At 38.8% G+C, this 14,045-nt stretch overlaps 1 protein-coding gene across 1 annotated transcript; it reads left to right on the forward strand.

Annotated features, from left to right (window-relative positions):
• Positions 1 to 201: 201 nt before the first annotated feature.
• On the forward strand, positions 202 to 3,221 carry LOC121759916 (E3 ubiquitin-protein ligase At1g12760-like). The gene is made up of 5 exons (XM_042155495.1): positions 202 to 823; positions 1,675 to 1,794; positions 1,883 to 2,015; positions 2,314 to 2,478; positions 2,673 to 3,221. The coding sequence occupies exons 1-5, from the start codon at positions 255 to 257 to the stop codon at positions 2,847 to 2,849; spliced, it is 1,164 nt and encodes a 387-aa protein (XP_042011429.1). The 5' UTR covers positions 202 to 254; the 3' UTR covers positions 2,850 to 3,221.
• The last annotated feature ends 10,824 nt before the right edge of the window (positions 3,222 to 14,045 follow it).

The following is a 14,045-nucleotide window of genomic DNA, read 5'->3' on the forward strand; positions in this document are numbered from 1 at the left end:
GAACCACCGGACCCTTGGCGGGCCGGTTCCGGTTCATGGAAATGGTGAACTGTGAACTGCCGGTTTCGGTTCGGAACCGGCGGTTTTTGAACCGTGTGCACACGTACGCGCGCACACCGTGTGCACACGTACGTGCGATCAAACACCCAATCAGAAAGAGAGAGAAAGCACAAATATTAAGACATTCAATCATCACTGATCACCAAAAATAGAGAAAAAACCTGAAAGGCTAAATTTTTCGCCCGACCAAAACGATGTCGTCTACCAGCGACAGCCAGTCGTCTCCCGCTGCCGCCGCAGCTGTCGACACTACGCCGTTACTGGGCGACCAGAGCCCCAGCTATCGCTCCTCGGGCTTCATCGGGCGCGCTCCCAGCCTCCGCGGCGCCGCCCGCTTCCTCCGCCGCGCCAGCAGCCGCGGCCGCTCGATGCGGGAGCCCTCCGTCCGCGTCCGCGAAGCTGCGGCGGATCAAATCGAGGAGCGCCAGAGCGATTGGGCCTACTCGAAGCCGATAGTGATTCTGGACCTCGTGTGGAACCTCGCCTTCGTCATCGTCTCGATCTCCGTCCTCATCATGAGCCGCGATGAACGCCCCTCGATGCCGCTGCGTCTCTGGATCGTCGGCTACGCGCTCCAATGCATTCTCCACATGGTCTGCGTCTGCGCTGAGTACATGAAGAGGTATTCCCACCGGAATTCGGAGGCTAGTGGGAGAGGGCGGGTTAACTACGCCCGGAATTACTCCAATTCCAGCTCCGGAAGTGATGACGTGGAATCCGGCGGTTATTCTTCAGAGCACCGACAGACTGATGATGAAACTAGGTACACTTCAAGTTTTCTGATTTCAATTTTTGGGTTTTTAGGAATTCTTTGGGGGTGATATTCAATTGACCTTTTTCCCCCCATTGTTTTCAATTGCTACAATTTTTCGTGATTTTGGAGCTGAATGTTATATTCGGATTGTGGAATCAATGATGCGTTAATGCTTGATTTGATTGCAGTTTTCACTAAAGGGAAACTAATGAATTTGATAGAATCAAGTTAGTTTATCCTGTCTTTCAAATGAGGCAAAATAGATAGGATGAAAAGAAGATTATGTTTGTAAATTTAGAAGTGATTAGGTACAGAAAACATGTTTATTGCTGTTTCCCCTACTTGAACCTGATGCTCCACCCGATTAACAAGTCATAAATGGCTATGGGTCCTGGAAATGGTGATCAGAGACTGAGTTACAGTTATTGATCCAGTATTGGTTACATGATATTTTTGTCTGGCAGAGCAGTGTTTAGATTTGCTTCACGAAGGTGATAATTGAATTCGGAAATATGTGCGTGCTTGTATGGTTCCAAGGGTTGCATATTTTAAGTAGTACTAGGAAACAAATTCTGTTCTTTTTTTCAATTCCAAACTTGTTATAAGTAGCTCCCGTGATAGTCGTTGCTGATGGACTTATATAACGGACACCACGTAATGTTTACCATTGTATTATCTTGTTTCTGTTTCTTGTGTTTTATTGGGTTTTTTATTAGTTATGTTGTTATAATTTTGGCTTTGTCCTTGCTTTGACTGCTATGTATATATCCCATATGCATAGAGGAGAAAATGGAAACAGTAGCTCATGCGTGGAGATAGGAATTGATAATGGTGATTCTATGTTGCTTTCTTTCTGGCAGTGTTGCTAAACATCTGGAGTCTGCAAATACTATGTTCTCGTTCATTTGGTGGATAATTGGGTTCTATTGGGTATCTGCTGGTGGCCCGGATTTGACAGCTGAATCGCCGCAGCTCTACTGGTGCGAACAAGTTATTTTTTGTTGATGCTGCTGGGATCACGACATGCTTTTTTGTTCTTTTATGTGTTATCAATGTTGTATTTTGCAGGCTTTCCATTTCATTCTTGGCATTCGATGTGTGCTTCGTTGTACTTTGTGTTGCCGTGGCGTGTATAATTGGAATTGCTGTTTGCTGCTGTCTACCATGTATCATTGCAATCTTATATGCGGTTGCGGATCAGGTAAATTTTACGTCGAATTTAGGGTCATGCTTTTCTCCCTTGATTGAAAAAACTCCATATTACTTGTTCCATTATTAAGTGAAGATGCTGTATATGTGTTGTGTAATGATTGTCATGAAAATGTTGTACCAAGTTACTGTGTGTATAATACGAATTGGACCACCTGTATCGTAAATCTTCTATGACTGTTTGAATATGTGCTTCTGCCTCCGTTGTAACGAGTCACCATCTTCAAAACCAAAATGAGAACATGATACTGGAAGAGGACTTCATTGATTTATTTGACACTATTTTACAGGACGGAGCTACTAAGGAAGACATTGAGAGACTACCAAAATTCAAATTTCGAAAAATTGGTGACTTTGAGAAGCAAAATGGTGAAATTCAAGAATCATTCGGAGGAATAATAACTGAATGTGACACTGATTCTCCCACAGAGCATGTTCTACCTCTGGATGATGCTGTATGTCTTACTAGACTCTTAATATTTGTTGGGCTTTACAGATTTTATGCTAGATCTTAAGGGGTGACTTAGTTTTCGTTAAGCTATCTATCTCCACTTAGCTAGCGTCTGGTTGGGATAATCCTTGGCCGTGCATATAATAAACCATAACCATTTGGTTGCTTGATGACATCTAAATGTTCTTCTGATTATAGGAATGTTGTATTTGCCTTTGTGCCTATGATGATGGAGCCGAACTGCGCGAACTCCCTTGTCGTCATCATTTTCACTCAGCCTGCATAGACAAGTGGCTGCACTTAAATGCAGTCTGTCCTCTCTGCAAGTTCAATATACTGAAGAATGGCAGTCAAGTCGGCAGCGAAGAAGCATAATCGAGAGATCTATAAACGATCAGCCAGGAGAGTCATTTAACTTTGATGTTGGACGACTATAGCTTTCCTGATGTCAGGTAACACCATGAGAGCTGCTTGTTGTGTGCCTTTGATGCCCTTTTGGTGCTTTCTTAATGCTGATTGTACATGTTTTCTTACAAAGAGTTTTTGTGGAACTTCTTGTTTCATGTAACATTCCAGATTTATATAGAATTAGGCTGTATGTAAATACCAGTTTGTGATGTTAAAAGAAAACTCGTTTGGAGATAAAGCTGAAATCATCTGTGTTGACATGTGTGTATATACATTTGTATGAAATTAGGTTGGTGGTTGTGAAATAATGAACTATTTAGATGTTTTTGGTAGTAGAAACCAATTTTTTTTTCAACGAATACAGATTCAATTTGCTATATAGTAGTAGTACCATATAGATTCACTTTAAAATACACGGACACGTGTCCATTTTGTAGGCGTTCGATCTTAAAATTGCGCAATCTAGATTCGGTCTTAGTTAACATATGAAAATTGGATCATCCACAATTGATACATGAAACTAAATTCATATCTATAGGATAAAGGAATCCCAGTCACAGTTCCAATAGCAATGACCTCACCTATTGTTTGGACTCCGATGCTCCAAACCCTTCTACTTATTTGGCGCAATCTAAATTGAAAATACTGGATCCACCACGATTGATATGTAAAACAAAATTAATATTGATGGGAACCAGGATTACCACGAGGAACGGCGTTGCCATCTACCATCGTAACTCCGGACCAAGGCTCCCCTGGCCCGGGGCTCATGACTGTTTGAGAGGTTGACTATCCCATTCTTCCCGCCATTTGCACCCTTCAACCTGTAGCTCAAAAAACTCAAATGGTTCATGGGCAGAACCCCGCCCGAGAAGTCAGAGATGGGTATGTGGGCTGCCCTGATGAGCCCGCTGCCCAAGCGTGCCTCCAATGTTTGGTAACGGGCATTGGCGGGCAACTCCATTACCAGCTTCTCATTCCATGTTGGGTAGCTCCCACCCTCCCTCCCTATCTGTACCCGTTGATCGTGAATTGATCTTACGATGACGAAAACAGATGTTTATGCCTAACCTCAAACCCTCGGCAGAAACAATGGTGACCTCGACCGTCATTGCATTATTCTACTTGTAATGCCAGGAGGAGTGTATGTGTGTGCGTGCGTGTATAATTGCTTGGGGAGAAATTAGGGTCTTTATGTGTCACATGCAATATGGGACATTAACGTCTTATACTTATATATAATTGGTGGGCTACTTCTTATTTTGAAATCTTATTTGCATTATATATTTCATATTGTCTGAAATTACAACTAAATGAACTTAATTCTGAATCTATTCCTCATAATTTGCGAAATGAATTGCATATTCTAATCCAATAGTATATTGTATGTATATATATGCAAGATATGGATGCAAATATATGCCTGTTTACAATAACTACTATATATTGCTGCGTTTTGTGCCTTAATAATTGCGATTTGTGGACAACATTTTGTGTTGTGCTTAATAGAATAGCAAGGGAATCACTACTTACTCACGTTCTCCTATGCAAGTTGATCAAACTTGTCATTGTCATATGAAATGATAATCAATTAATGTGTCTTCTGACTACTTCTACTTCTGTTATTGAAATTTTATTTGCGTCATATATTTCATATTGTCTGAATTACAACCATCTGAATTTCGTGATCAGTCCACACAAAACTAGAATTGAATTGAAATTGAAATTTTATATAATTAAATTCGAAGGAATTGAGTTACTATATACTATAATTCAATTTAAAATTCTATGTTCAATAAAAATGATGTAATTCATATGAAATTGAATTTAAAGAAATTGTATAGTGTATGTGTAGTGTGTGTACTATATGAATGTAACTAATTTTATAACTATTTGGAATTATACTTATTTATTTTTGATATAGAATTCAAATTGTAGAATTGAAAGGAATTTGAATTGTAACTTAATTCCAAACCTAAATTGTTTGTGGTACTAAATATTGATTTGGAATTGAAGGCTCCATTTCTAATTCCAAAGGCCCAATTCCATGAAACCAAATGGAGCCAATATGATTTTGTAATATTTATATATTCCTCCTAATTTATGAAACGAATTGCAGATTTTTATATAGTAGTAATATACTCCTCCCGTTCTAGACTACTTGAGACGCGTCATTTAGGCACAATATTTAACAATTTTTATTTACAAGTTAAGTGGAGAAGAATAAATAAATATAAAAGATATTGTATTGTAATTGAACGAGCAAATAAATGAATAATGAAAAAAACCTAAATATGAGTCGGGTCATGAGTTGTCGACGGCACACGCCGGGTGCAATGGGACATTGCGATCGAATGTGATATTTTTTCGTAAAAAAGGGAACTAATCGAATGTGTTATTTTTTCGTCAAAAAGGGAACTAATATAATACCTAAATTGTTCTATTAAAAATATTTATTGACAAATCAAATTAATTCTATTTTTGTGGATGGAGAAAGTATTAAATAGAATAAAATGTATGTAGAAACTCATGATGAAGTTTGATGTTGATCGGTTAGAGACAAACTTAGATAGGCCATGGTTGTCTTGTATTCGTTTGGAGTTGGAGTTGGACTTGGTCAGCTTGAATATGACAAGTACTAATGTTTATTCTATTTCGTTAACTTATAGAAGTAGAGTTTTTTTTATGTTACTCCCTCCGCCCTATAATAATTGTCACTCTTTTTCATTTCGGTCTGTCCCGCAATAATTGGCGCACTTCATTTTTACCATAAATGGTATGTAGGTTTTACATTCCACTAACTTACTTCACGCATATTTTATTATAAAATCAATATAAAAAAATAGATTTCACGTTCCACTAATTTTTCCAATCAACTTTTCTTTACATTTCTTGAAACCCGTGCTCACAATAAAAGGCACAATTATTATTAGATGGAGGGAGTATTTTATACGTTCCCACTTAATGGTCTTTTAATTAGATAATTTCATTCTAACTTTCATATGGAGCATATTATAAATATATGAGAATATATATAATCTTTTTAAGAAGGGTTATGAACTTATAATATAAGTTTACATAGCAGCAGTACTATTTCCATTGGATTAGCTTTTGAATAGCAACTTCATGATTATTTAACTTTATGGTTTATGGTTACTAGCACTAGTATTTGAAGATGCACTAGATGACATTATGGTTACTACTTTTCTTTTCATACCTAACTTGCAAGTATTTTACATTATTAATATCCATCAGTGACATTTTGCTGAAAGAGAGATTTCATGTCTAACATCTTGATTTAGATCAAGATCCTAATCAGATTAGCATCTGAGTCGTGTCTTTATTATAATATTACAGTGTAATTGTTGACTTTGATTTGTTGACTTTAATATGAGATGGTTAATTCATGGTAAATATACTCATTTGCAGTTTGCTAAATCTTTAATTTTCTTCCTTTATTCCTCATATTTAATTTAAATGAGTATATTTCTATGGTGTTTTTGTGTATGTGGTTCATCTAGTATAGTCTATAAAGGACTAAGGAGTAAACCCTTCAATATCAGCGAGTCTTACATAGACAAGGTTGTTATATTTGGTTCATTTGCTTTTATAGACAAGGTTGTTATATTTGGTTCATTTGCTTTTACTAATTAAATTTTGTTTTTGGTGTCAATATTTTAGAAGTGTGTTTGACGTGCTATGGACTATGAATTAATAGCTATTACACATTTAAGTTTTCAAAATGTTTGATTTATGTTTGTGGCTTGAGTGTAATTGAATTTTACATTGAAACCTTCTTACCAGAAATTGTGTCGATATTGTTGCTTCGGCGAATAGATAGGTTATGCCGTATTTTTGATTGCTTGAAACTTGACTGGATGATAAATCAAACATTTTTGAACTAATAGGGAGTGCTTGAACTTGATGAAGGGTTGCTGGAAACAAAGGCAATTGTGGAGCTTGAGGAAGGGCTGCTAGAAACAAAGGTATGTCTTTAACTCTTATTTTTGTTTTTGTTTTTGTTTATTAATTATTAGACTGTATGTGAGTTAGCCATGGGTGTGATGAGATACTATATTTTAGTTTGGTCAGGTTGGAATAAAGTATTAAGGTTCTATGATGCACTGCTTGATTGATTTGCTTATTATGTTATAGGCAATAGTTGAGGTCAATTAAATAACTAAATTTGACTAGATGAAAAATCGAACATTTTTTAACTAAGAGGGAGTATTGGAGCTTGATAAAGGGCTGCTGGAAACAGATGCAATAGTGGTCAAGCTTGAGGAAGAGCTGCTGGAAATAGAGGTACTTCTTTACCTTTTATTTTTGTTTCATTTTTGTTGATTGGACCTGGAACTTAAGCTTACAGACTATTGAAAATTCACTAGGAAACGGACAAGTAAGAGTGTTTGTAAATTCATTAACAATTTGAGCTCGGTGTGATAAATTTTCTTTATCCTGAAGAGCAGGTAACACCTTAGTAATTTTCTTGACCTTATTTATGATGTTATGGAATGTAGCATTTTTTGAGTTATCATTGCTAAGATATGTTATTGACAAAATTGATGTTAATATTTTGTGTTTCTAATATCTTAACAGGAACATATGATATTGGTGCGAAGATGAAGTTAACCAAGTATTCTAGTGCGGATGAGAATGCAATAAGGAGCTTCTAAGAGAAAACCTAAGTGATAGATAAATTGTATAGTCATTTAGAACCTTTTTTGTGCCTTTTTATTTAATATTGTATACTTTGATTTCATGAAAATGATTACATAAGTTATTTATATAAAAATATGTTTTGTATTTGAAGTCATGCTAAATGTCATGCGGAATTGATAGCATGTTGGAAAATGGATGTAATTATATACATTTAGATTTAGAAAAATCAAATAAAGCAATTTATAAATGTTTGAAGTATGAAAAGATAATTTTTACATATATGTAGGTTAAAACTGTAAATTATGGATATTTGTAGGTGAAAATGTAATTATCAATATTTGTGAGGGGATTCTGTAGATATTTAGATATAATAATGGGTGTGGTCACATTGATCATATCCTTACAATTTTAAGTGACATGAGATTGTGTTTTTCTTGACATTTATGAGTGTGGTAATAGAGTGTGTATTATTACACGTTACCTATTCTTACATTTACTGTCATCACACTCATACAAGGTTAGATAAAGTGTAATAAAAACATATTCCTGCTCACATTTTCAAGTGTCATTAAAAGCCAATTTCTAGTAGTGACATCTTCGTCTGTTTTATTCTTTTTCTTCTTTTTTTATCCAAAAGAAAAAAAAGGATTATAGTTCTAGTACTATTTAAGTAGACCGCTTAACAATATAAACAGTGCTGGTAACATGGCGCATTATATACTTTGTCGATGACTTTGATTGATTAATAATTAATTGACTTGTTTTGTGTCTTACAACAATATCATAGGCATCGCAACAAAGTTGTATCATTCTAAATGAGACCATTTCATTTTTCAATTTATGGTTTATATTATGAAAAAATGATGAAAAATGAGACGGAAAGTAGTGTAACACTATTACATTATTTTATATTGTGTATATTGTATATTGTTAAATTTATATGATCTGATATTATCAGTTAATCACACAAGTAAATTATCGAGTGTTGGAAAGAGATCAAATTACATGGAAAGAGATCAAATTACAAGGGAACAAATCAAGAAGATATATGATTGATATTGTGATTAATACTTTCCGTGTAATAGGCAATTAGCAATTAGGGTAAATCTTTACCTTAATCATGTATGATCTATCTCCTATATTAAGGAGTGTAAATCCTAGAACTATACAATCAGAATGAAATACAAAAGTCTTTCAATATGGCATCAGAGCAAAGGCTCAGAAATAAATTCATCATAGCCTAGAATATACCTTCCTCGACCAAGGGCAGATCGAGCCATGGCCAACGACGAAACCCCCAAACCCAATCTCTCAGATGATACCAAACTTAGAGTTAGCAAGAACGTCACCGTTGCTGTGAAGCTGAACGGAACCAACTATTCGATATGGGCACGACTAATGAAGATCCAAATTGGGAGTAGGAGAGTACTCCGACACATCAACGGCAATCCGCCACCGCCTAAGCCAGGGGCGGCGGACTACACGGAGTGGGAGGAGACGGACCTAATCGTCTTCTCATGGATTCTAGACAACATCGAAACTGATATTGTCATTGACTTCGCACATCATCAAACGGCAGAGGCTTTGTGGAAAAGCCTAGCCACAACATTCGAGAGTACATCCGATCCCTTTCTACTCTTCGACCTGGAGGAAAAGACAGAAAATGTCAAGCAAGGAGAACAAAGCTTGGAGACGTATTGGCGACACTTACACGGGACATGGATAGATGTAGATCGATGCCAAGACCAGCCCGTCACATGTTGCGACAAGGGGGTCAGCCAGTTCCGGAAATACATCGAAACCCGACGCCTTTTCAAGTTTTTAACCGGACTCAATCCAAGATACGATCAGATGAAGCGGGAAGTGCTCAAGGAGCGACCGTGGCCCTCAGCCGAGGTCGCGTACGGCTGGATAAAGAGAGAGACCGCCCGGCTTAAAATCATGCCGGCAATTTCCCCTGAACTAGCCGGCGCAACCAACGACAGCTCATCATCGGGAGGTATAGGACTCGGATTCGCGGCCCGAAGCCAGCAACGAGGACCCCTGCCTCCACCGCATCGAACCGGCACACCAAACCCCTCGAATCGCCGCTCCTTCAAACCAGACAAATCAAAACTGTGGTGCTCACATTGTGGGAAGCACAAACATACTAAAGAAACCTGCTTCCTTCTCGTCGGTTTCCCGGAGTGGTGGGACGAGAACCAGAGAGCAAAGGCGAAATTGGCGATTGGAGTTCCTGAGAATGGGGGATGGCTATTCCCGGTGACTGGAGCGGGCAACCAAGAGGCCACCAACACCCACGGCCGACCGGAGACTAGGGGTGGCGTAATCGGCGAGGAGGCGGCGGCAATAGCCGATTTCAGACGGGGAGGAGGAACGTTTGGAGACGGCGGACTGGAGAGAGGTAACGGGTTAGGGCATAAAAGCCCTAACCCTATTTCACATCTTGCAATTAAGTCCCCCACAAATCGTAAATCCCATTTAGCACCCCCCAACTGTTTTATATTGCATAATAAACCCCATGATAAAGAGTGTATGCAGTTTAGTCCCCCAGACACTAAAAATTCGAGAAATGACCCCTCGACCTCAAAAAATTCATTTATCGACCCAAATTATTTTGCACCCCTTGAAAACACCCACATTGCTTGCATGGCAACAAAAATACAGGGTAATGCTAGGAGTGAGTGGATATTTGATTGTGGGGCTACGGATACCATGACTTATGATAAGACAGATTTTACTACCTTTAATGATGCAACGAAAAGTCAAATTCAAACCGCTGATGGGGAGTTGACATCTGTGAATGGGAGTGGAACTATTGAAATATTCCCAAGCCTTAGACTTAAGAATTGTCTTTATGTGCCCAAGCTTTCTCACAAACTTATGTCCATCAGTCATGTGATGAAGGAACTGAATTGTACGTTATTGATGCACCCGAATTTCTGTGTTTTACAGGATATCAGGACGAGGAGGATAATTGGGCGTGGCACTGAGCGTCAGGGACTCTATTATGTGGATGAGATAGCTCACCAAGGGGGCGCCGCAATGCTTGCTCACGGATCTGCAGATAGAGAAGCTTGGTTGTGGCACCGTCGAATGGGTCATCCTTCCGCTGGTTATTTCAAATTACTTTTTCCAAAATTTTCCCACCTTAAAGACATTTCTTGTGAGTCATGTGCTTTGGCTAAGAATCATAGACAATCTTTTAAATCCAGTAATACGCGTGTTAAAGATATTTTTTCTATTGTTCATGCTGATGTGTGGGGCCCTGCGCCTATTACTGGTGATCATGGTTTTAAATTTTTTCTTCTGTTTGTTGATGATTGCACTAGAATGACATGGGTGCATTTTTTGAGGCATAAATCTGAAGTTTTCGAAAAATTTACAATCTTTTTCAAAATGATTCAGACACAGTTTCAGAAAACTATCTCCATTCTTAGGTCAGATAATGGGAGAGAATTTCTTAATAAAGACATGGAAGATTTTTTTAAGAAGAATGGGTTAATTCACCAAACCACCTGCCCGTATACTCCCGAACAAAATGGGGTAGCCGAGAGAAAAAATAGGATCCTTCTTGAAATAACTCGAGCGTTGTTTTTTGACTCAAATGTTCCTAAATTTCTTTGGCCTGAAGCAGTAGCTACCTCGGTGTACCTAGTTAATCGACTTCCTACAAAAATTCTTGAGATGACCACACCTCTTCAAGTTCTTTCAGAAATCACAAAGGTACCGGAACCACTTACCCTTCCACTAAAGATTTTTGGATGTTCTGTCTATGTGCACATTCCAAAACATGAACGTACTAAATTCTCTGCATGCGCCGTTAAGTGTGTTTTTTTGGGATACGGGATTAATCAAAAGGGTTATAGATGTTATGATCCATCCTCTAGGAAAATAATCACTACCATGAATTGCAACTTCCTTGAGTGTGAATACTTCTACCAAACCCAACTTAGCGGTCAGGGGGAGAGTAAGAATGCCCTAAGGGATATGAGTGGACCTCCAAGTTGGTTGGTGCCCCAATCAAGTAACTCCGAAGTGGAACTAACAGAGGAAGCTAGTGCCTCCGCCGAGCAAGTCACATCCAATGTGGATCCCCCTCAACCAGCCATGTCTCAGACCAATCCTCCTCCAGTGATATCCGAGGTAAACTCCGAAACTACTTCTGAAAATACAGTCGTTGCCTCTAACCTTGCTGAGACAAATGAGATCACGGCTATTGATGGGGATACTGGCCGATATATTCTCCCCCCACGAAGCACTCGAGGGGTTCCACCAAAAAGATACAGTCCAGAAAAGATCGGGAGCAAAAGCAGATACTCGATGGCAAATCTAGCTAAAGCCAATCTTGCAGAGATGGCTAAAGCATTCACAACCGCCTTGTATGAAGAAGAAGAGATCCCTCAAACAGCTGAAGAAGCCATGCAAATACCCCATTGGAGAAAGGCGATGATGGTAGAAATGAAGGCACTAGTCAAGAGCAAAACATGGGAGGTGTGTGCCAGACCAGAAGGTGTGCGAGCTGTGGGGTGCAGATGGGTTTTCACTATTAAGAGAAGACCAGATGGGACGATTGAACGATACAAGGCCAGATTAGTAGCAAAAGGGTATACCCAAACTTATGGAGTCGATTACGCCGAGACATTCTCTCCTGTCGCCAAGATGAACACAATCAGGGTCCTCTTCTCCATTGCGGCAAATAAAGACTGGCCTCTACATCAGTTCGATGTCACTAATGCTTTCCTACATGGTGAACTCCCAAAGCCGATCTATATGGAGGCTCCACCAGGTTTCGCTAAGGAATTTGAATGTGGGAACATATGCAAGCTCAAGAAAACGTTATATGGGTTGAAGCAGTCTCCTCGTGCCTGGTTTGGGAGGTTTACCGAGGTAATGAAGAAGTACGGGTACAAACAGAGTAACTCAGATCACACTCTGTTTCTGAAGAAGAGGGACGGGAAGATCACATGTCTTATTATCTATGTGGATGACATGATCCTCACAGGTGATGATGAAGAAGAAATCAAACAGTTAAGACATAATCTTTTCTCGGAATTCGAGATGAAGGACCTCGGATTACTAAAGTATTTTCTGGGGATAGAAGTACTAAGGTCGCGACGAGGAATCTTCATAAATCAGAGGAAGTACGTTCTCGACTTATTGGCAGAGACTGGGATGTTGGACTGCAAACCTGCAGACACCCCTATGGTCCAAAACCATGGTTTACAGATAGTAGAAGGGGCAGAACCCACTCATCGTACGAGGTACCAACGCTTAGTCGGAAAGCTGATCTACCTATCCCACACTAGACCCGACATAGCATATGCAGTTGGAGTAGTGAGTCAATTCATGCATAAACCTCAAGCGGCTCATTGGGAGGCGGCAATACGAATCGTCCGATACTTGAAGGGAACACCAGGACATGGAGTAATGTTCGAAAAACACGGACATATGGACATATGTGGGTACACAGATGCAGATTGGGCAGGAAACCCAAATGATCGAAAGTCAACCGCAGGATACTTTACATTTGTTGGAGGAAATCTGGTTACTTGGCGAAGCAAGAAACAAAAGGTTGTAGCGTTGTCAAGTGCGGAGGCCGAGTTTCGGGGAATCAGGAGTGGGCTGACAGAGATTCTGTGGCTGAGACGGTTAATGACCGAATTGGAGTTGATGCCCTTAGAACCCTGCAAGCTGTTCTGTGATAATAAGGCAGCCATCAGTATATCCGAGAACCCAGTACAACATGATCGGACAAAACATGTTGAGGTGGACCGACACTTCATCAAAGACAACATAGAGGCAAAGATAGTGGAACTACCATTCGTCAGATCCGAAGATCAACTGGCAGACATTCTAACCAAGGCAGTGGACTCAAGAAGCTTTCGTGAAGCATTGGGCAAGTTAAGCATGGACGATCCCCTTGCTTAACTTGAGGGGGAGTGTTGGAAAGAGATCAAATTACATGGAAAGAGATCAAATTACAAGGGAACAAATCAAGAAGATATATGATTGATATTGTGATTAATACTTTCCGTGTAATAGACAATTAGCAATTAGGGTAAATCTTTACCTTAATCATGTATGATCTATCTCCTATATTAAGGAGTGTAAATCCTAGAACTATACAATCAGAATGAAATACAAAAGCCTTTCAATATGAAGTATTGTCCAAGTCATGTTACTAATTTGATAATATTTATTGATTGCATAATAAGAATAAATTAATAAATGATTCTGTAATTTATAGGAATAAATTCGAATTTTGATATAGAAAATCATAATTTTGATCATGCAGTTAATTAATTACAAAACTCCTAGAACATGATTGATGATAGAGGAAATGCGGCGGTGAATATTAAATAATTTAATACAGAAATCTTTATCTGTCATCGAGCATATACATGTTTTTTCCATAATACTTGGGACAATCATTTTATAATAAGATAAAACTATGAAAATGACATTCTAGACTTTGGACAATTTGACCCTAAAACAACA

This window comes from Salvia splendens, chromosome 2 (assembly GCF_004379255.2).
Source record: "Salvia splendens isolate huo1 chromosome 2, SspV2, whole genome shotgun sequence".
Taxonomy (NCBI): Eukaryota; Viridiplantae; Streptophyta; class Magnoliopsida; order Lamiales; family Lamiaceae; genus Salvia; species Salvia splendens.